This window comes from Planococcus citri, chromosome 2 (genome assembly GCF_950023065.1).
Source record: "Planococcus citri chromosome 2, ihPlaCitr1.1, whole genome shotgun sequence".
Lineage (NCBI taxonomy): Eukaryota > Metazoa > Arthropoda > Insecta > Hemiptera > Pseudococcidae > Planococcus > Planococcus citri.
The window spans coordinates 51,390,530-51,415,172 of NC_088678.1; the positions used below are offsets into that span (position 1 = coordinate 51,390,530).

Sequence of the window (24,643 nt, forward strand, 5' to 3'; positions counted from 1 at the left end):
GCCATTCGTGCAAAATTTGAAAAATTTCCCTGCAGATAAAAATTTTTTGATTTGTTTTCCCACAAAATAAGCAGCTTAGAAAACGCACCCACTCGAGATGTACGTCTGGAAATCCACCCAACTGTGGATGAACTTTTCAAACATGGCGAGAATAAGCCACAAATACACTTTTAGCTGCCCAAATACTAAATATAATATTTTTAATCAAAAACATAAATCACCAAAAATGATCAATTTTGGATTTTTATTTCAAAAATTTGTCAAAAAACGAAAAATGAATTTGGGCAACCGAAATTTTGGGCATTTGTTTTGCATACAAACAGGCAGACCATGCTCATATCAAACATCTGAGTTTCGCTTAAATCCGCTCAAATCGAAGGCCACCATCTCGAAACACTCCCTGGTCATAGAATAATTTTAACCTCACGGAACCCATTTTATAAAGAACCCTGTGGGCACGTTTGGCACTCGGGACGCAATGCCAGCGAAAAAGTGCCAAAATCTGACACTAAGTGTCACATTTTGGCACTCAGTGTCAGATTTTGGCACTCGAGTGTCAGACATTGGCACTGAGTGTCAGATTTTGACACTGGAGTGTCAGATCTTGACACTGGAGTGTCAGGTGACGACACTCGGGTGTCAGGCATTGGCACTCCAGTGTGAAATGTTGGCACTGGAGACATTTTCCAATAACACAAGTCTCAATTTTTTAGTTTTTAACAACAAAAACGTTTTTGTTGTTTAAAACTTTGCTTGAACATTTAAAAAAAAAATCGCAAAATTTCAGATTTATTGAAAATTGAATTAATTTAAAATTACTTAAGTTCAAAAAATGTTTATGCATCAAAAGTTTGAAATCAAGTTTGTTGGTAGGGTGGTTTAATTATGTATAACCTTATAATGAATGAGTTGGTGAGTGGTTTCAGAGGAAATGACCCAGTTCTAAAAGATATGTATTCAAGATTTTCTGTCGATGTACACCTTTGCCTTCAAAATCCATTAGCACTTTTCAAGTTTCATATTTCTGTTGAGAGATTGGAAATTTTCAAATCTATTTTTGGATAAAGGAGGAGTCCCGATAAGGCCATTTTCTGGCCCTTTCTAATTTTCCACTCAATCACTCTAAAGTATAAATGTTGTAATAAATGTCCGAAATACGAATCGGTGGTTGGTTAACCCAAAATGACCATTTTCTGGGCTCCAGGGGTTCCCAAAGTTGTGATTACAAAAAGAATTTTAGGAACCACTGAGTATTATTTTCAAAACCTTTTTTAGGGTAAAATATCTGTTTGAACTCGATAAACATTATGCGAGGTGATTTTCCTATTTTCGAGCCTCGGGGTCAGAAATGGGGGGGGGGTTTGATTTTTGAAAAATTTTGGAACCTCCATTTTGAACCTACCCCTTTGAGCCCCCCTAAAAAGCTTTTTACAGTTCATTAGTATCTGAAAGACCTTCATCCTACCAAATTTTGAGCTTAATAAAATTTTCCACTGGTACTCAAAAAACCAGTTTTCCATTTTTTCGCAATTTCGAAATTTTGGGAACCCCTGAAAAACTAGAAACAAACGTACGATTTGCGCCAAACGTAACGTTTTGAGGTATATATTCAATTATCTTGATGAAAAAGTTTAATTAAGCTTCCTGTATATTCGTAATTTTGAACCCTTTTTTTAGAGCCCCCCACTTTGGGCACCTCTAAAAAATATGTTTAAGCACAATATTTCAAATAAATTGAAGAATTTACATTTGAACCACACTGGCAAGTGCTCGGTGATTTTTCATTTGATTTTTCCAGTAACTTTTAAAATTAAGCTTTTTTGGGCCAAATTCTGAGATTTTACTTCGTTGAAATCGTGAAAACGTGATTTTAGCGTTTTTTCTAAGAGCAAAATCTCAGAATTTGACCCAAAACAGCTTAATTTTGAAAACATAAAAATTTCTTCACTGTACGTGTAATTATTTTCTTTTCAAAAAAAGAACAGGCGCTTTTCCAACAAATAAAAATTCGTTTTTTTCAAATATTAAAAATTTTAAAGCCCTACCCTTGAAAATTTTTTTTGAGAAAAAAATTTTCAAGGGTAAGTAAACCTCAAAATTGAAAATACTTTTCCAAAAAAAGAATTTTTATTAGTTGAAAAAAAATTTTTTGAGAAAGAAGCATTCACTGGAGCTTAAGAAAAAGTTGCAATAAGGTTTCAAAGCAAATTTTTCTCGTACCTATTCAAAAAAAATAAATAAAATGAAAATATTATTGATAATGCTGATCCTAAAAACTTTTCTTGAAGATGAGTTTTTTTTCAAAAGTCATAGATTATATTCTTTTTGAAAAAATCTATGACTTTTGAAAAAAAAGCTCATCTTCAAGAAAAGTTTTTAGGATCAGCACTATCAATAATATTTTCATTTTATTTATTTTTTTTGAATATGAGAAAAATTTGCTTTGAAACCTTATTGCAACTGTTTCCTAAGCTCCAGTGAATGCTTCTTTCTCACAAAATTTTTTTTTCAACTAATAAAAATTCTTTTTTTTGAAAAATATTTCAAATTTTGAGGTTTACTTACCCTTGAAAATTTTCATTGAGAAAAAAACGAAAAATTGGAACCCCTCTTTTTAAAAACAATATTTAAAAAATACCTAGTGTTTTTTATAAAGAAAAAATAGAAAATTGGATTGAATAAATTTAAAAGGATAGGTAATAATTTCAGAGAAAAAAAATCTTCAAAATATAATTACTAGTGTCTAAAAAGTGCAGTGATGCATGCTCAAGTCAAAATGAATGAGCAATCAACTAACAGCCGCTTCATCGCGAACAAATTATGTATGACGCGGTGGCGTAATTGGTAAAGCAGCGGACTGCCACGCAAGAAACCCGGGTTCGAGCCCAGTCGGAGCCGAAAAATTTCATTGGAAAAAAGCGGGAAAATAGGAAAATGGAGATAACTGCACTCAACGAACTCCTACCCAGGCAACACTGCCGCGAAAAAATACTAGATTCGACAGTAAAACTTTCTCAAACTTTTTCCTTGCTGGCACTGGCACTGAAAATTTGCATTGCGTCTCAGTCTCACATTAACGCAATGTATCAGTTCTCAGTGCCAGTGGCACTGACACTGGCACTCTGACACTATGACACTGGCACTAAAAATTGGCATTGCGTCCTAGTCTCAATTTGACGCAATGTCAAATACTGGCACTAAAGTGCCAAACGTGCCCACAGGGAATTCACTTTCATCTGATTCGGGTTTTTATACTCGATGCAAAATTGTCATGATTTTATACTTAAAATTTCCCATCTCAAGGCTATAAAGCTCGAGATTGCTGGACTTCACTCCTTATCAACATGGTAAAATTTTTTCATTCCTGGCGCAGAACCCGTCGGTAATTTTTTCAACTAAAAAAAATAAAATATATGATCTGGAGGCAGTATGGACATTTGGGACACACGGTGAGTTGATGGGAAGGGAGAAAGGGTTCAATATTTCAAAATTGTTGATAAATCAGTACTTCGTTCATTTCAAACATTTTTTTGTCATTCAACTTTTTCAACTCTAAGTAGATTAAACGACGTCTGAAAACCGTTGAAAAAATTTAGTTTTCAAAAAGGCTAAATTTCTCGACTTTTCCCATTTCTCAGAGACAGGACACTCTATTCCCCCTCAAGAAAAATTTTCAAACAAAAAATTTCCAACTTTCAAACTTTTTTTTCGAATTGAATCTTTAGGTGAATACAAACGAAAAATATCTTTTAAAAAAATGTCACCGAATATAAAATAAGCACCGCTACAATTCTCGCGTCAAAAAGGAAACGCTCTCGTTGACGGGTCGACGAAGAAAATCTCCGCATCGACTCGTTATCACCGATGCATGTAAAATCACGGACAAAGTATACCGACCTCTAGACCGCGAGCACGGAATATACGAGAGAGAGAGTAAAATTATCCGTCAGGATTTTGCCAACCAACGCTGATAAAGTGCTTTTTCAAACTTTCAACTAGCTAAACGAAGAGATCATAAGGGGTAAAAATAGCAAAAGTGAATTCAAGGCGGCGTACATAATAAGCCTTGGTAAAACATACGTAATATACTCGACGCGTTTACCATACACCTTATGTATTCTAGAATACTACACATACATACACGTATTATAAAACTTCATCGTACATGTACCTTTCTGTAGGTACTATGTATAAACGAACGAGTATATGTAGTATATTTCAACAACAACGCCAACAGTGTGGCGGCGTAAAGACCTTTAAAAAGAAACCAAAGTTTTGTTTTCAACCGTAATCTGTGCTGTAGGTATATGTGGAGAAATTTCCGTTCGTTTTTGGATTAACGACGCGTAGGCAAAGTAGTAACCCCTTAGCCTACCTACACTTTGAAGATACGAGTACACACTGGTGATGCCGACAGAGTAAGTATATAACCTTTTAAACCAGGTATTTTATACGTTTAATGAAAATGTTAAGACTTCGCCAAGGATTATACACATACCTACATATAGTAACGCGGTTACCTTTCTCTTTACTTACTCTACATATTTATACGACTATAAGTACACAGCAGTACATGCCAGTTCGCGAATAATATTTAAAATAATTCCCTCGCACAAGCTGTTTTAAAACAGCCTCGAACTGTTTAAGCGTTTTTTTTCACCGCATACGCGTCCAAAAAAAATGAATATAAAACCTCCCATACACCATCGTCGTATTTCCTCCTCGTACACTCGTACATATTTTAATCGCGATTAAACCAGCAACAACGACCTACCGGTGTACACTGTTACTGCTGCTGTGTTTAGCGATGCAAGATATCCTACAATTTTTATACCGGGATTAAAGTCTTTTTAAAATACCTACCTACAAGGGAAAAAATACCACTATAATGTAATAGGTACAACTATACATACACAACTACACGTATTGCCAGAGTAAATGTAAATATTAAGGTTTTCTCTTATATACCTACCTACTATTCTGCATGTAGGTAGGTACATTGTACGAACATCGCAGCTCCCCCTCGATCAGCCCCCCAGGTAAACATACATACCTAGATACCTAGTTACTTACCTAAGTAGAAGGTATAATTGGAATATACCTAACAATTATTTAAGACCCGTAATGCACAAAGTAATTACCAAACCACCACCTTTCAGCCTCAAACTCATGGATATATCTCTCTACATACAATATACAAATACAAACAGTACCCATAGTCCTACAAGTAATTAACAAAACAGTTATATTCGTGCGTAATATCTAAATTTACCCTTTAAGGGGCTATTGACCTGATAACGTAGGCATACTATACTATCGTTAATGTCTACTATTCTAATGTAATTTTAGATCAAATTTTAAAACCATCTCAATTAACGCGATATGGCCAAAGTTTGCTTAGCTTATTATAATTGCCTCTTATTCGTCGTATTTATTTGCGAGTTAAATGCAGATAAATTGATGATCGAAACCATTTTTCGTCTTCATTCATGTAAGTAGGTATTCTCAAAAAACAACTTATATCTCATTTTTAATTTTTTTGAAATTCGTTCTTTGAAAACTTCGAGAAACAATAATTGAAATGAAGTTCAATTTCGTTACGACATCTTCAGCTAATTTGATCCATCGGTGATTTTATTCAGCTCTGAGTAAATCACTCTCTCACAAATCATCTTCACTTCTTATGAATGGATTACAAAATTCAAATTTTTCCACGTTCAGTTGACTATATTTGATTTAGTGATAATTTAGTCGCTCTCGAAAATTTATACTTTGTCGCTTTTGAGCAAATCATTCGCGAACGAATTCAGCACAGTTTTGTGACGATAGAATTGAACTGTCAAGCTTACTCACGCCATCGCCATTTATACCTAAGTAATTTGATTTTTCAGTGATTCATTCGTTCGCGAACGATTTTTCTTCTCCCAGCAAATCGTTCGCGAACGAATCGTTCACAATAATTTTTACTCATAGACTGATGAATGTTTCGTTTTATCTTGTGTATTTTCTAATTTGATTACCCAGTGATTCAATCGGTCTCGAATGATTCGTCAATCCAAAGCAGATTCGTTCGCGAACGAATTGACTTCAGTTTCTTAATGCTGGAATTAATTTAAAACTTCATGTTTCGTCATGTCACCTACACCTAATCTGACTTTATTGGGGATCCATTCGTTCGCGAACGATTTCTTCTCACTATGCAAATCCTTTGCGAACAAATCATTCGCAAATTAAATGTTTCATTTTGGCCGGTTGTGTATCAGCTGATTTGATTTTAAAGTGATTCAGTCGTTCTTGAACGATTAGTAGATTCTGATCAAATCGTTCGTGAACAAATTGAGCCAAGATTTTTTATGATGGAATTCAAATTGTCAAGTTTTATCATGTCATTTACATTTTACTTTAATTTGATTTATGAGTGATTCATTCGCACACAAAACGATTTTTTCTTCTGATCAAATCGTTCGCGAACGAATCGTTCAGAATTTTTATTGATAAAATGAAGAATGTTTCGTTTTATTTTGTTGTGTGTGCATTAACTAATTAGAAGAATCTCAAGTGATTCAGTCGTTCTCGAATGATTCGAATTGTTTGAGAACGAAACGACTCCAATTTTTGTGAATAGATTGGTATTGGTTATGTCAAGTTTTATGATTATCCATTGGTGATTCATTCATTCGCAATTGGTTTCTCGGCATGAAATCGTTCGTGGAAAAATCATCTTCAATTTACGATAATGAATTAGAAAATGTCAGAATTCATCACGATGAAAAACACAAGAAAAATTCTTGAAAAGCTTTGACAACAAAAATTGCACAGAATATCGATAAAATTGTCTGGAATCGTCTAGGAAAGCAGCAAATTCAACTGGAAATTAATAATTACAAAAAATATGAACAAATTTGTGTGAAGTCACCATAAAAAAAGATACCTACCTACTTAATGGTCAAAAATCCGTAAAAATTGACAAAAATGCATAAAAATTGTAAAAACTGCTTCAAGCAAAAATTTTGGATTTGGATACAGAAATCCTCCACAAAAAATGTGTTCAAAATAAAGTTAAGTTGATGAGATATTGTAAATAAGTACGTAATTCTGAAATCAAAGAGAAAAAAATTCACAGTAAATAATTATTGAGATGATTGATATAAAAATCGATGAAATCAATTAGTGGAATTTTAGGGAAGTTTGGTATTATTTCATTTTCCCATTTTGAAGATTATTCTTCAACAACCTTTCTCTCAATTTTCAACAATTTTACATAAATTTTTTCATTTCAAGCAATTTTTGCTATGCATATTGTACAAAATTTTTCTCAAACTAATTTTAGTCATTTCAACAATTTTTGGCATTTTATCAATTCAAAACATCAATTTCTGATTGGTCGAAATTAATGCAAGGAGTTAAGTATAAAAATCACTTTTTTCAGAAAATTTTCAATTTACCTATTCTAGATGTTTTATTCTTTGAAAAAAAATCAAATTTTCATTCTCCAATCAACGTATTACCGGACCCCCTTTAAAAAGGTTTTCGAAATTCACTAGCTAACATACATTATATCGGACACTGGAAGAGTTAATCTGCCTCAGTTCATTCTTCGAAAATATTTTCCTGTTCATCTTCATTTGACAATACAAAATCCGCATAAGTTCCGCAGTAACTCATTTTTCAATCTCTCTTGATGCAATTTTCCAGCAGAAAAACATCAGGAGTCAAGGCCACGTTATTTTATGACGTTTCCACGCGTCTTGCGAAGAAACAGTACACGTTTTATTGAGCAGAAAGTAGGAGAAAGAACACTGCCAGGGGCTAAGATCAGACAAGGCGCTTATATGATGTAACACAACAACGTAACGAAAGTCGAACCTACTTTCGTGCAAAGTTTTCGCCAGCACGAGGCGCGAGTATGGCAAAAGTTTGACAAAATCTGCGATAAACTGATAAATGTAATAAATTTCAGGCGTTTGAGTCATTCGTTATTGCTGAAGTTATATGGTTTTCTTTAATCGTAAATTTGTTTTAGACGAATATTGCGACGCGACAAAAACGACAAGCTAAAAGTGAGATACCCTAGTTATGACACCTACCTACTTTTTAAGCTTTATTGTAATACATAGAGAAAGCCTACATTACATCGTCGTCGCTCGTCATGGGCTGCGAATTATTCTATATAGTACGTATGTAACCACGAGCCCAGCCATTTTGATTCCCTGATGCAACGTGCGCGAATTCCGGCTGCTGTGACGAACGAAATGGTAGCAAGGGGTGCCATAGACGGGATGATTTCGTTTTTACATCAATTCAAAGTTCGAATGCTGCGAATTGTCATCGAGGTTTATCGTGACTAAAAACGAAGGCAGAAAACAGGGTACACCGGCGTAATTTTTCATACACAAAAATGCTGTGCAGCTTTAATTAATAAACCGACGTGTATGATAGAAAATAGAATCAAGAAATGCTGCATAAGCTCGGCAATGGAGACGAGGACGCGGACGCCAGTCATGGAAGCGGCTGTTGACAATTTGTTTAATATATCTCTGATGTTAACAAGTTCTCATCGTTTCACATTCAGATAAACGTTTTCGTAGACGAAATGTTCCTCTTGCGAATGTCTCCGCCAAAAGTGTTTGTTTTAGAGGAAAATTTAATTTATTTTTTGTTCCTGTCTTCTGGCATCTTTGAACTGCTCCAACTCTCCTACTGTTGTTTAGTTTCGTGAAAAAGCATTAATTACTTTTGCTGATGTCTGCGGCGAGACTTCTTTTCCTTCGTGTCTGTTTCGTTCACCGTGATTCCGCTCTGTGCAGAAGACATTGCTGCCTATGCACCGGAGTATTTACTTTTTCTCCTCTCTTGAACCCTTACCCCGAGTGTAAAAAAAAGTAACATTTAAGACGATGCACGGAATCGAGAATAATACCATCGTAAAAAAAAGCACAAGGAAATGCAACCGATATCTTTTCAAATGATAAATCTGCGGAAAAAGAAGTGTTAAATGTAAAACTCAACGATACAATTGTGCTGCGGTTCATACGAGAAATAAACTCTCTGATCGTATCTTGTTGTATATAGTCAATTTTATGTACGTGTTTGTACTAAACGTAAAAAAAATTGCAATAATAGAGAAATCCGGTTAACAAGACGCAGATTATTGCGAATAAAATACGTACGATTGAGATTTGTTCATTCGTGAAATCGTAGTAGATTTCATCGAAGATTTACTCAAACGTTTATTATTATTGCCAAGTTTTTGAATGCTGAAAATTGAGCTTGTGTATGATTTAAAGAGCTTGATCTCAGTGAAGTAACTCCCATCGAGTCAATTTCGGTAAATAATTTTCAATTCCTTTGAAAACAGCTGAGAAGGAAATCTTTTGAACTGGTACTCTTCGATTTGAACGGAATCAAGCTAGATCAAAACATCATTTTTTTATACCCCTTCCCTTCCTCCAACACCTCCCATTTTTAGATTTTTGGCAATTTTTGAAAATTGAATTTTTTTGCATGAAACGTAAATTTTTTTAAGCCAAGAGAACCGATGTAAATAATTTCTACAATTTAACTTATATGTACACATCAACAAGGACTAATTTATAAGCTATTCTTGAGCCTCCAGTAATTTTTCCTACACGATCACCCGACTCAAGAACAATCGTAATTCAACATTTTTGGAGCATTCGGCGACTTTTCAAATTTCTCAAGAAATAAATCACTTTGGAGGGGCCAAAAATTAACTTTAACGCCCTTTGAAAAATCGCTGGAAGCTCCAGAATGGCTCAAAACTAGTAACTGTTGATTTGTGGGAGTTGAATTGAAAAAATTATTTACATTGGTTCACTTTGCTCAAATAAGTGTAGAGGAGAAGGTACAAATATGGACCCCCTCTAGCGTTTTGGCTTTAAAGGGTAGAAAAAATCATCAATTTTTTTTTTCGAATATACCATTCGAAAGGCCAAAGTCTCTAGTATATTGTGTAAAAATTTTTTTTTTTTTTGTTGAAAACTCACGGAGAAATTTGAAATTTAGAAAAGTGACATAAAATGGTACAAATATGGACTCGGGTACAAATATGGACCCCCTCAAAAAATGAATAAAAATTTCAGAAAATTGAACAAAAATTTATTTGAAGATGTTTTTCGATGCTTTGGACTTGTCTTCTTTATTAATAACACTTTTCTTGATATTCTAAAAACCATTGAATCAAAATTAGATGAAAAAAAATTTAGGGGTCCATTGGCCAAGTTTATGAAAAATGAAAAATCATGGTTCCATTTTCAACATTTTGGACTTGTCTTCTTTGCTAATAACACTTTTCTCGACATTCTAAAAAATATTGAATCAAAATTAGGTAAAAAAATTTAGGGGTCCATATTTATACCCATGAAAAAAATCGGCGCAGTTTAAGAAAAATGAAAAAAATTATGAAAATCAGTTAATGTAAAGACAAATATGAAAGTATATTTTGAAAGTACACATTGTAAGCTACTTACTTCGCTAATAATTTTTTTTCCAAACTTTATTTGAAGTTGATGAATTACTGAATGAAAAACTTGTAAAATTTTCTATTGTGAAGAAAATAATGCGCAAACAAAAACAATTGCTGATGAGAGACACCCAAGTTTGCATGGATCCAAAATAAGTACTTGGATCATCGATACTACACTACTAGTATAATTTTTAGTACCCAGCATGACCGTAGCGCTAGTGGATGTACACTAAACCATGGGGGGTCCATATTTGTACCTGGGTCCATAATTGTACCTTCTCCTCTACACTTTTTGAAAAAGTTTAAAAATTGCCCTTCAACCAGCGTTCTTGAATTTTCACTTTGCCCAAAAAAAACCTCAAAAAATGAACTTTAGGGCTTGAAATTTTGGTTACGGAGGTTTTAGGAAATGATGCTTCGATCTAGCTCGGTTTCATTCAAAGGGAAGCTGAAAAAAATCAAGAAAAGTGAAATGCATAAAAATCGACAAAAAATGTTTGAAAATTTTTCCTTTTTACGTCGGCGTCAAAATTCTTTTAAATGACCCTTTTTCAAAAAAAAAATTCCTCTGACCCCTAAAGCAATGCTGATTTCCTTGCATAGACCCCACTCCCCCCCCCAAAAAAACTGGAAAAAATCAATATAAAACTTACTGGAAACTGAACTGGTATAATTTGAAATTTTTTGAAACTTTTTCATTTTTTATTGAGGGGGATCATTTAGAAGGATTTTGATCAGAAATGAAAAATTTTTAAAAATCTATCAAATGCTGATTTTCATCTCCCCCCCCCCATTTTTTGGAGGGGAACGTTTCTTTTGAAAAACTGATTACTTGGAAAATGAACTCAAAATTATGCCAGGTTTAGCATGATCATCCCAAGAAGATAACACTGGACAACTTTCATAATCTTACTTTTCTAATTTTAATCAAAATTGATCAGACAATTTTAGATAAATTAACTCTAAAAATACTTGTTACAATTTTTTGGTCGGATCCGTACCTTGAAAATCGACAACACTTCAAACATAAATCCAATATTTTTAACCTATCCTCATTTTCACAACATGGTATAGACAAATTATAACCCTCTCAAAACTATTCAGTTACTCGTTGAAAAAGCTCTTCATACTGGAATCCATTCACTTTACAATTCAACCAAGCGTTTCAATTTCTAACCAAAGATTAAGTTCAGAACTACAGCATCAAAAATAATACTTCAACTCGACATCAACATTCAACACTGAACAGCTGAAAATTATTACCATCATTCGAAACCTTTTCATCGAAAGATTTTTCACGCCTGTATAAAACTGACATCGTCGTAGGCTTAGAACCTAGGATGAACCATATTTTTCGTGCACAACTGACCTAAAACCGAATTCGTATCCTTATTTAGTACAGCACAAATATCTTGTCGACCTGTACAGCTTCCTTATTTGTAGCAAATCCCACAGCTCGAACCTATACAATGTATTTATACAAAATACACGGACAGAAATAATAAATACTTTCACCTTTTTGCACCGTGAACTGTATAAAAAATCACCTAAACTTTTGTTGCTAAAATATCTCATATATAATAATGATAAAACAATATAAAAAAGTAAATCCTCGCCAAAGTACCTCTGTACGTGGAAATAATATTTCTACGAAATACAAAAGGAAGCAATATTTTTACAGTACACTGGCACGATTCTTTCCCTCTTCTATTCCCTTTCTCTACTTCTTTTCAAGAATTCAAATTAATCATATTTTTTTTTTTGAAAGCTGAAAACAGTTTACTTATTACACCTTTATTTACCACACACGAACTAGTACATTCGTACTCGTGTACAAAGAAATGAGCTGTATCAAATACGATTTTGGAAAGGGCTTAGGTAATTGGTAGTTCCATCACTGGAGGGAAGAAAACATACCAAAACTAATATCTACAAAAACCTTTCGGTTTCCAAGCTCAACGTACCATGAAGAATAAAGAAATAAACAAAGCTTTTTTTTTGCTACGAAAATTCAATCATTTAAAGATGGAATCGTTCCGTTCATTAACTTTCAAATACAATTTTCACTCAAACGAGCCGTACAAGTATATAGGAAAAAGAAAAGGGCAATCCGATCATTCAACATTGGTCGGATGCAAAGAAAACATACGGTATACCTTCACTCCTTCAGGAATTACTTATTCTTCGCTACCTAAGCTAACACTATTGGCAATTTTTTCATTTAGTATTTTTCAACAACTCGCCGCCACGATACTGCACCATAATGGTAATTTAATCACCCGACAGCACGCGGATTGCTTCGCTTCTCATTTCAACCATCGTCTTTAAAGCTATATAGAGTACACATCGCAGAGAAATACACACATTCGGAGTACTTTTTATGAAAAAAAGATCTCACTAGTCGATAATCAGACAAGCTACGAGTATTTGGTACACGAAAAAATACTTTCAAGACAGCGCGTTTATATGTATAAAAGCCATCTGGCGAACGTTGAAGTTTTCTCTCTTTTAAATTCAGCCATTTTTCTATGTACCTATATTTAAATTTAGACGCCGTCTTCGTTCTTGGAATTGCCGAAATATTAACTGGACTAATCCTTCAACTTGAAACTTCATCTGGGTACTTTTGAAGTACACCAACGAGTTGAAATAGGTTCGAGTTTTTTTCTCCTAATAGGTATTCAAGGTGGAAACTTTTTTTTTTTGCTTCAAATTAAAATACCGCTAATTAAAAAATACAAAAATATTAAAAATAAGACTATTTCGCGAATTCCGATGCTTTTAATTAAAGGTTTTTACATAAAAATTTATCAATTCTTCGTCAAGCACAAGCAGCCTATCGCAGCTTTAAAAAAGTTGCAAAATAAAGAAACATAATTAAAATTAGGGATTTATAAGTAGGTATACGAGCCAAGAGAGCTCTTCAAAACCAAGTTTTTTTTCAGCCTAATACTTCAAAGTAATTATGAAAAGAATCCCTCTTTTTTTTCTATACTTTTGGCGAATGAAGGAGAAATAAACTTCTATTTATTCAATTATTTTAAGGTGTTTTTTTTCTTCAATTTTTATTAGAAAAGAATTACGTTTAATTCAATCGATAGAATTAGCTTGCCTCTTAACTTTTCAAACGCTGCATATTTTTACGATTCGTGAAACATTCGAGGGGGAAAAATCTCCCTTGATCGTAGAATGTTTTAAAAGAAGTGTTTACATAATTTTCATCAAAAGAACGCCGAGTTATATTTTTTTTATACGTGTAGCATTGACTTTGTTATATTTCCTATTTTTTAACATCAAAAACGAGAAATTATAAACCGAAGCATCTAATACGAGTATCTCCCCACAAATATGTTTCAATAGAAATTATCCGAATTTCGATTTTGAAAATGAAGGGATTTCTCAAATTAATTTGATGTTTTTATCAAAAAATAAGTCACTTGAACCGCACATTTGATAAATTAATGTCGCAAAAGTGCCACTAGATTTGTCTGGTTGTTTGAGGGTCAGTAACCTTACATTGAAACATTCATTCACCTGATTGGTTAATCTCAGCTTTATTACTTTTAAAATATACCTAATTAGCGTTAAAATTCACCTCAACATTTCGTTGTTGTTGTTGTTGAAAAAAGCTGAATTCGTGTTCCTTTCACGAGTATTTTATAATATTCGAAAACACATCGAATGAAAACAATATAATTAGCAAGCTAGAAGTTTAAATTAAGACAATAGTAGCGAGATTTACGTAATTATTTTCGAGTTGTAATAATCAAAATCATATCACGACGTTTTGTCATTTTGGCGCGAATTTTCGTATTTCTACAACGTGTTATTCCTTGAGGGAAATTTCACAATTTTCTTTTTCAAACGACAGTCGAGTCGAGTCAGACGAAGCTAAAAGAACAATTCATTCTATTATTATTTTTCGTTTCATTTTCATTGTACGACGACGATTCTAAATAGAATACTTTAATGTGAATTACGTTGATAGTGTCCCTGTCGGTAAATTTCTTTTCGTTTTTAATTAAAATCGACGATAAAAAATTACGTATACTTTTTTTTTCATTTAGAAGCAAAAAGAAACAAAACGACGTTTTGGACTGGACTAAATAAAATGATATTCGATATTAAAAACAATTCGTCGGATTGCCAACGAAATAAAAAAAAACGAAATCTTCACAAAGAACGTGTAATTTGACACGCTGGATCAAATTTGGGATTTTATGAATACCCTACTGAATGAAATAATACATAAATATTATTCTTCAAATGTTTATGCACTTCTTGAAGTAGTTGAATGTGGCTATTTTTGATTTTTTTCAGGTGATCGCTTGCGAATGGCTTTTATGGCAACAAACTTTGGAATTTATATAATTTTTTTCAGGGAAAAAATAGGTATAGATAAAGTAGGTACTCTATATTAATTGCTTATTACGTTTTTTTTTTTTTTTTTTTTTTTTTTTCAGAGGAACTGTCAGTCCTACAAACGACTATATGTGAAGGTATGCAGATGAAGATATTTCAAAGTCTGACTCAACACACATTGCCAACGTGTGTCGATGTCGTACTTCTGATTTCGATATAGGTAACTGAAAATCTATATCTTGACATTATGACAGGCACTTGTTTGAAAAATAGAAAGATAACGACGTTTTCAGTTTGGATTACGCAGGTCGACATGAGTAATATGTATTCTTTGAAATTTAATAGGCAATACTAATTATTTTAGTTTTAGATCATCGGATTCATCAAGTGAAATTTTTCACTTCATCGCAATTCTTTCAAAAATATGCATGCAACTTCATAATGAAATAAGAGCAACTTGAACCAGACCTCCCGATCATCTTCGATAAAATCGATCACTCTTTAAGATCAACTGATCATCAGTCGATCGAAAATATCGATATATTAAAAAAATAAATGTAAAAAGTGATATTGGTAAATATTTTACTAATAAAAATAAAAGCGAATTTGAATAGTTCTTTCACTCATGATTTCATTGATAATCAAAAAATCGATTTAAGAAAGACGCAATTTTTGTCGAAGATGAAATTAGAAGAGAACAAAAAAGATCGAACTCGATCGATGAAATGAATCTACATATTTTAGGCGTTTAAGTAATAGATTTTCGATCATGATCGATTTTAAATTCGGAAATTAATTTTTGAAGTAAAAATTTATTTTTTATTACGATCATACGAGGCTGAAAATCGCAAATGAATCGATTTTTGGTCCGGAAATTTATTTTGGAAGTCAAGATTGATTTTATATTTTGATCATACGAGATCAAAAATCGCACACGAATCAATTTTTGAGATTCGATTACATAATCGATTATTGATCATAATCGATTTTCGGTAAAAATATTAGAAGCTGAAATTTATTTTTCATTAATTCGAACATGTTTGATCATATGAGATCGAAAATGAATCGATTTTTGTTCAAGATCGATTTCTGATCGAAAAATCCATTATTTTCTGAGGCTAAAACTAATTTTTTCACCTGTCAATTCTGTAATTCTGAAATAATCTCCACTCAACACCTTCTATTCTACTGTCCCTCCCTCAAAACAAAACGTCAATCCTTGAACATTTCAGACCTCAACCCTACAATTCCTGACAACATCAAGCAGATGGAAAACATTCTTAAATACATCAAAGAAATCAATCTTTCAAACCAAATCTAGACAAACCCCTCGAAACTGGGCGTAAAAATCCTGGCAATTATACACGCCCAGTATAAAAAAATGTCAAAAAAAAAAAAAAATTTCCAACATGATTATGATTATATTATGAGATCGAAAATAGCACATGAATCGATTTTTGGGGTTCCATTTTCTAGCATGATCGATTTTTGACCTGGAAACTTCTTTTTGGAGCTAAAAAATATTGATTTTTCATTTTGAACAGGTTCGATCACATGAGATCAAAAATCACAAATGAATCGATTTTTAAGATTCGATTAATCGATTTTCGATCATGATCGACATTTGATTTGAAGGTCTATTTTTGAGACTAAAAATAATTTTCTTAGCATATGATAGCATGGGATCAAAAATCGTAAATAAATCGATCTTTGGAGTTCGATGATTCGATTTTTGGACACGATTCTTGAACCATAATTTAGTAGGACAGTTGATTGATTCAGTGAAAAAGCTACATTCTTCCAGTACAGCGTAAATATGTAATATGTATTATGACATGACTTTGTTATCGAACCAGTACTAGGAGCCTAAATATAAAGAGTTCTCTCGACTCACTTTTATGCATAATTCCCAGTATGGTAGATAGTTTACTTCTAGACTTCTATACGGATAAACTTACGTACCTGTAACAAACAAAATAACAACAACGTTACTAATTTTTCTCGTTATTTGGGTTTTCAAAGAATAATTTGAGATATTCGAATTATGTTTTTGGTTAATTCCTGGTTTTGGTCATAAAACGACCCTTCTTCTAGGATGAAGGACAAAATGATTCGAAGTTGGATTATTTATACTGTGGGAGTAGGCACTACGATGAAAGAAGGTGTTCATATAATGTTGGGTTATTTCGAAAATCCAGGAAAATTCGATGCCTACATTTTTCACTATGCAATAACAAAATATCAAAAAGTTCAGATTTAGAGTTCAATAAAAAATCCATATCCTAAAATTTTGGCATTCAGATTTTGGCTCTTCTCAGAATGGGGCTTTTCGACATCAATATCTGTCTTTTTCTATATTTTTTCCAGCAAATGCTTGTCTTGTCGAGAGCTTTTCGTTCAAAGAATTCGAATGCTGGCAAGAAAATAATACATTTTTTGATCAAATTATTCAAAGATGTTCAGATCAGATTTATATTTTCAATTTCATTCAAAAATCTTCCACCCTTTTAGCTGGTAAATACATTCGAAAAGAACTGCCATATAGCATCTGTTAATACTCGAATAGAACAAAAAAAATCGGTTCACATTTTTTAACTCTTTATTGTCGTGAAATATTACAAGCGTATAGAACGCCGAACGGTTATACACTAACTGTGCCCGAGGCAGATGAAAAATAACTCGCCTATGGCGATTCGAATGCTGGGCCCTGGTTGGTCCAGCTGCTAGAGGACATTTTTCTCCGCTTCTGGAGAAGTATGAGTCACTGACGGCGCAGCTGCGTCGTCGTCGTCGTGACCATTAACAATCCCGCCGCCGTCGACGTCGGTGTCTGTAGCGGCGTCGAAATTCGCTTCATCGGCATCTACGAGAGGTATGAGTTTTACCACGGGGCGGTGGTAGGTAGTTCCACCGCGAGTGAATACGTCGACCGAGCGCACGATGCCATCTGCGCCGGGATAAACCTTGACGATACGAGCCAGTGGCCAGGTAAGCGGGGTCGTTGTTTCCTTTAGAAGGACGACGTCGCCGACGTTGTATGAGCGTGTTGGGTTCGTCCACTTGACTCGTTTCTGAAGCGATTGCAGATATTCGGCAGACCAACGGTGCCAAAACGAATTACGAAGGTGCGTGAGTAAATCCCATCTCTGGGAAGGACGAAGATCGGAATCGGGGATGTTGTCTGGTAAGGCGGTTAGTGGACGATAAACGAGGAAGTGACCTGGGGTTAGAACTTCCAGGTCCTGTGACGATGACGAAGTTGGCGTAATTGGGCGAGAATTCATAATCGCCTCAATTTGACATAGTACGGTGCTGAATTCTTCGACGTTCAGCGCCGTCTCACCAATGACTCCATACAGGTGAAACTTCATCACCCTTACTGCGGCTTCCCATAACCCACCCATGTGGGGGGCTGCTGGGGGGTTAAAGGTCCAGTTGATGCGCAGGTCACTGACATACGAATGTATCTGTGGTTCCTTGGCAAGCTTTTGGAATTCCTCGTGGAGTTTGTTGGCAGCTCCAACGAAGTTAGTTCCGTTGTCAGAATAGATATTAGTGGGAATTCCACGACGAGAAACGAAACGCTGCAGCGCAGCTAAGAACGCCTTTGTGGACAGGTCGGATACGCTTTCCAGGTGCACTGCGCGAGTGCAAAAACACACAAAAACTGCCACGTAGGTCTTCAACTCTGTTTGGGAACGGGTGCGTATATCCGAACGACGTTTGAACGGACCCGCATAGTCGATACCAACGTGACTGAAGGGTGCTGAAGGACGAACTCGTGCTGAAGGAAGGTCGGACATGATTGGGGTACGTTGAGCATTTTGACGAAATCTGGCGCATCGAGCGCAAGTACGAATACATTTTTGTATACGAGGCAGAAGAGGGCCAACAATCCAGAAATGACGACGTAGTTGAGTCTCAATGAATTGAGTGCCAGCATGAAAAAATTGATGGTGGCAATTTCGGATCAGTAGTAGCGTAAGACGATGAGAAGCTGGTAAGATGACCGGATGTTGGCGCTCGTAGGGTAGGTCGGCACGTGAGATTCGACCTCCGACTCGAAGTAACTTGTTTTCTAGGAACGGTGAGAGCGATTTCAGTTGACTTTTTCGTGGTAATGGTTGGTTAGCTACAAGTTGAGCTAATTCCTTCGCATAGGTATCTCGTTGAGCGGCGCGCAGCAATTCCAACTCCGCGCGGGTTAATTCCATCGCCGTAAAATGACCAGACGGAGGGGTTGTTTTACGGACTCGTGCCAGTAGGAAATCTCGAACTCGGAGCATTGATGCGATAATACTTCGAGCACGTACGTATTCGGAACAATGAGTGATTACTCGACTAACGAAGTCTGGTTGCTCAGTCTGGACGGTGTCGACTGAAACAACTACATTAACGGATACACGTGCATCGCTTAATGCACGTTCATCGAACAGAGGAGAGGTAATTGAAGAACCTTCAACGTTTTGAAGGAATTCTGGACCATATTGCCAGAGTTCTGGTCGCTGGAGAAAGGTGGCGAATGAATCACTGCGAGTAGCCAAATCAGCAGGATTTTGATCCCCTGGTACGTGTCGCCACTGGGCTGGCGGAATCAAAGCGGTAATACGTTGTACACGATTTGCCACAAATGGTTTCCAGTGGCCGGCTGGCTTGGCGAGGTACGATATGACGATTGACGAGTCAGTATAAACGAAACACTTCGAGATTGGGTAGTTCAATTCTGTTGTTACTCCCTTCAAAAGCTGCACCAGTAGGTCGGCGGCGCAGAGTTCTAGTTGAGGGATAGTCCGAGGTGATGTCTTTGGCGCAAGACGAGTTTTTGAGACCAATAAACGTGTCACAGTCTTCCCATCGTAGGTACCTTTAATGTAGATACAGGCTGCGTATGCCTGTCGACTAGCGTCTCCAAAACCGTGCAATTCGAAATGTCCCTGTTTGTAGTCACCGGTTCCGAGGTACCGCTCAAACTCGATCGCCGCCGCCGATGCAGCATCCTTTAAGAATCCCTCGAAACGAATTTGAAATTCTGGCTCCACCGCATCATCCCATTGGATCTGCTCGGACCATAATTCCTGTATGAGGAGTTTTCCTCCTACGGTGAGAGGCGCAAGTAGGCCAATCGGATCGAAAATACGCGAGATGCACGAAAGTGCACTACGACGAGTCAATGTATCACCAGTCCAGGCGAGAGTAGCGAGGGAGGGGAAACTGAATGTATCTCGATTTGTATTCCATGCCACACCTAATGTACGGCCGCAATGTAGGTTAAGTGAAGTACTAGACGAACGGTCAGTTGGGTTGAGTAGCGTAGGTTCATTCGATAGCCATTTCGACGCAGAAAATTTCATTCCCGCGGTTCGAACCAACTCGATAAGTTCAGTACGCAGCCTTTGCGCTTCTTCCTTGGTGTCAGCTCCGGAGAGACAATCGTCCATGTAAGTGTTGTTGAGCAGTGCAGCAGACGCAAGAGGAAATTCACTTGCACCATCTTCTGCAATTCGGTTGAGAGTACGGGTGGCCTCAAATGGCGCAGAACTGGTACCATATGTAATGGTATTTAACTCGTAGTCGATAATTTCACCATCAACCAAAAATACGATTCGTTGGAATTTTCGGTCCTTCACAACACGGAGTATTTGACGGTACATCATCTCGATGTCTCCTACAAGGGCGTAACGATGCATACGAAAACGTAGTAAAATAATCTCAAGTTTTGGTTGGACAGTAGGTCCGATGAATAAGCAGTCGTTCAGTGAAACGCCGTTGCTGGATTTCATCGATGCGTCAAAAACTACGCGTATCTTGCCGTTATGATACACAGCATGGTGAGGAATGTAGTATGTTTCTTCACCAGGTGCGGGGGGAGCACATTTGCTCATGTGACCCAAAGCTTCATACTCGCGCATGAATTCGTTGTACTTGTCATCGATTCTAGCACGTTTCAGTCGAGCGATAGCGAGATGACGAGACTCACCCAACGCGACTCCAGGACGTCGAGGTAAGTCCAACACGAAACGACCGGTCTCATCACGCTGATGAGTTTTCACGAAAATTTCCTCACAGGCGACCTCGTCGGCCGTGCGTTGTTCCTTTGGGTGCACGACGTCATCTAGACCCAAAAATGAAGAGATAGCTCGAAGTTCGTTACTAGCAACAGTTACCTTGAGACAACGTAGATTGGTACTGTTTGACGAGGCAGAGTAGGGTCCGGTGGCTAACCACCCAAGGCGAGAAGCGAGAAGTGTCGGTAGTGAAGGTTTTTTCACCATTTCTGGTAAAACGATGTCGTACAGGTAATCTGCGCCAATCAACATATCAATCGATCGCGACACGTTGAAGCTGGGATTCGCGAGATTGTACTGCTGAGTAAACGACCAAGATGATGGTATTTCGAAGCTGGTGGCGGGGAGGGGGTCAGTAACGTGGTTGACCACAGTCGCATGTAACATCCTAGAAAAACTTCCATCCCGCGCAGCAATACGAATCGAGGTAGTAGCCACCGCCGCCGATAGGTGACCACCCAGTCCAGAAATCGCAGTAGTCGAGTGCGATAATTTCAAGTTCAAGGTACGAGCTAATTCGGAAGTAATCAACGTAACATGAGACGCACCGTCAAGTAAGGCATGTATTTCACATACCTGCTCATTGGATGACGCATGAACGAGAGCGGTGCTGAGTAGCACATCACGTGCTCGGTTTGCTACAGCAGTGATGATAGATGCGGCTGTCGTTGTAGTAGTTGTGGTGGAGGTTACAGGTGCTGTAGTTGTAGTCTGAGGGGGTGGGGGCGGTGTCCCTTGTAGCGAATTTGTGGTCCGTGGCGGATGAAGTAGAGTATGATGTAATCGGCTACACTCCTTACATCGAATCGATTTACAGTCTTTTGCCCAATGCGAATTTGAAAAACAGTTGACGCAGAGTTTTGCATCACGAACCTTCTGATAACGATCAACTATGCCAAGCGACTTGAATACATCACACATGTAAAGAGGATGCGCTTTATCGCAGCACAAGCAGGGGTGCGGGGTAGGCGGCGCAGTACCAGCAGCCGCGGCACCAGTAGACGAACGAGGACTCACAGTCGAAGTTGTGATAAGAGAGGCCGTGCGGTTACGGGGGGTTTTGTCGTCGACGCGCTATCGGTCTTGTCACCGGCAAATACAGATGAAATGACGCGTAATCGTTTCTCCAAGAAGTCAGTAAATTCTGAGAAGGTGTCGGCATCTTTCTCAGCTGCTTGCTCGTCGTCTTCTTCGTCTCCATCCACTTCTGCCTCCCCGCGAATGGTCTCCCACATTTCTCTAGTCTTTCGATCGAGTTTCGAACTGATAAGTTGTACCAGTAATTCATTGGAAAAACTGTCCCTCTTTAGGTCCAAATTTTCCAATGCGCGAATGTTAGATGTCGTAACATCAATCAGCTTACGGAGGGAGGAGGCGTCGTTCTCGTTAGTAAGGGGGAGCTGGAATAACTTGCCGAGGTGTAGTCGTAAATTTAAGCGTTTATTTTCATACCTGCGCTTCAATTTACGAAGAGCGAACTGGTAATTAGTCTCGAGTAGTGGTATATGGCTAATACGGTCGGATGCTGGCTGTTTAATACATCCAGTCAAGTATTCAAAGCGCTCAAGGTCGGAAATACTAGGGTGACGAAGCGCGGTCGTAAACCTCTGGAAGAAACTCGGCCACTCTTCTGGTTTATTACCATCAAACGTAGGTAACTCTCGTTTCGGTAGACGCACGTTGCTTTGTTCGATTTTATGGCTTTTACAACTGCCATACTGAGAGCCAGCCTCGGACTGCTCTTCGTTGTTGATTTCTAATCGATCTAGTTCAGCCTCCAGTCCGGAGACAACTTCAAAGTATAAATTTTCGGTGCTTACCGCAACTTGCTCTGTGTCCGCTCCCTCGGACTCATCCTCAACCAGCAGTTCGTTGGTCAAAGCAGTGAACTCCATGTACTTATCTTCCAAACCTTTGATACGTCGTTTGAGCTCCCTAGGCCGCTTGTCCGTCGTTGTGTCTCCCAGCCAGTCCCTATTAATCTCGAACATCCTAATAATATTGTCGCGCAAACGCCGAGTCGCTTCCGGCGTACGTTTTGGCGGTGCCATTACGAAAAGTCACGAAGATACGAAGATACGAACACGAAAACTCGCGAAAACAAACACGAAAGTCGCCAAAACGAACTCGAAAGTCGCGACCGCGAACTCGAAAAGTCACTCACAGTGTGAGAAAACGAAGAAACGAACGCGAAAAGTCACTCACAGTGTGAGAAAACGGAAAAAACGAAACGAAAATCGCGAAAACGCGATCAAATCACGTCGTCGGTCACCAAAATGTTAATACTCGAATAGAACAAAAAAAATCGGTTCACATTTTTTAACTCTTTATTGTCGTGAAATATTACAAGCGTATAGAACGCCGAACGGTTATACACTAACTGTGCCCGAGGCAGATGAAAAATAACTCGCCTATGGCGATTCGAATGCTGGGCCCTGGTTGGTCCAGCTGCTAGAGGACATTTTTCTCCGCTTCTGGAGAAGTATGAGTCACTGACGGCGCAGCTGCGTCGTCGTCGTCGTGACCATTAACAGCATCACTAACAAGCTACCATTTAAGAATAAATTTCAACGTTTTGAAATTCTTTTTCATTCATTCATAAACGCGCCGATCGATTGTTTACATAACGACGATACAATAAAGTTGAAATAAACCCTAAAATAGGCTTGTAATTCCCCTTTGAAATTTTTATTTCTCGTAACAGCGCATTTCTAATGCTTCTTTTAAAAGCCAGCTTCGAATAAAAAAAGAACAACACGCTTGTGTAAGGCATACACCAGACATTCAGACAGGAACAAGCCGAAAGGAAGTAAAGAGCTAAATTTTATGACCATCATTAATAACAATTTATAAATAAAAAAAGATAAAAACCAACATCGCTGCGCGTGAACAGTGAACACACACCACGATCAGGTAAAATTTACACATATAACATACATCCAGCATCTTATAGGTACCTAGACCTACCATCTATAGCACGCGGTAACTTCACATACGAGAGAAAAATAAAATGCCGATCAGCAGAACCGATTTCCGTTCAATAAAAGAAATTCCAGTCCTATCAATATAGTTTGATATTTTTACGTGAACCCCCCACCCCTCCTTCCAAACTTCGCTTCACCTACAGCAAATTACCAACATTGTACCGCCGTACAATTTAAACTGAGCTTTTTTTCATCCATTAATTTCGGATTTTTAGCTCATTTTTCAAACTCTACTGGAATGTTTATTTATTCGATGAGCAAAAGCGAAACTCATCGCGTCTACGTAACTTTTGATTCATTTTCTCGAGTCTAATTTCCGAAAAAAGTGTCATTTCATCGTAGCAATGTCGATTTCCAACCATATTCGAACGATTAAACCCGTATATTTCGACCGAGTTTTAAAATTAAAAATATTAAAACCAACGCAACGCGTTCTGCGTAATCCTCATCTTCATTACTTTAATTTCCGGTTTATTTAGAAAATATAAGCTCTATGAAAGCAACCTATTTACCCTAAAATTATCCATCGTCTTTTGTTTCGAAAACGTCGAAAAACTTCATCTTTATGGAAGTAGGTATCTTTACTCTCATACTAGCTGCTCTGTGCAGTGTGCTCTACTCCACATATACGAGCATACTTGGTAGATAGATATATAGCACTTCGTGCTAAAGGTATATTAATAAAGCAGTATATTCTCGCAACGGCGATGTTGCCCTTTTTAAAAATGCAACGCAACGTAAAAATA

The 24,643-nt window shown here is 36.9% G+C and overlaps 2 protein-coding genes across 7 annotated transcripts in view; both read right to left on the bottom strand.

The window, feature by feature from the left end:
- kug (kugelei) overlaps positions 1-24,643 on the bottom strand; it is a 359,846-nt gene that overhangs the window by 147,660 nt on the left and 187,543 nt on the right. The gene's annotated exons all lie outside the window — the stretch shown is intronic.
- On the bottom strand, positions 17,572-22,964 carry LOC135834095 (uncharacterized). Its single transcript, XM_065347932.1, has 3 exons — positions 22,366-22,964; positions 21,966-22,176; positions 17,572-21,816 (listed from the first exon to the last, which is right to left on the bottom strand). The coding sequence occupies exons 1-3, from the start codon at positions 22,962-22,964 to the stop codon at positions 17,572-17,574; spliced, it is 5,055 nt and encodes a 1,684-aa protein (XP_065204004.1).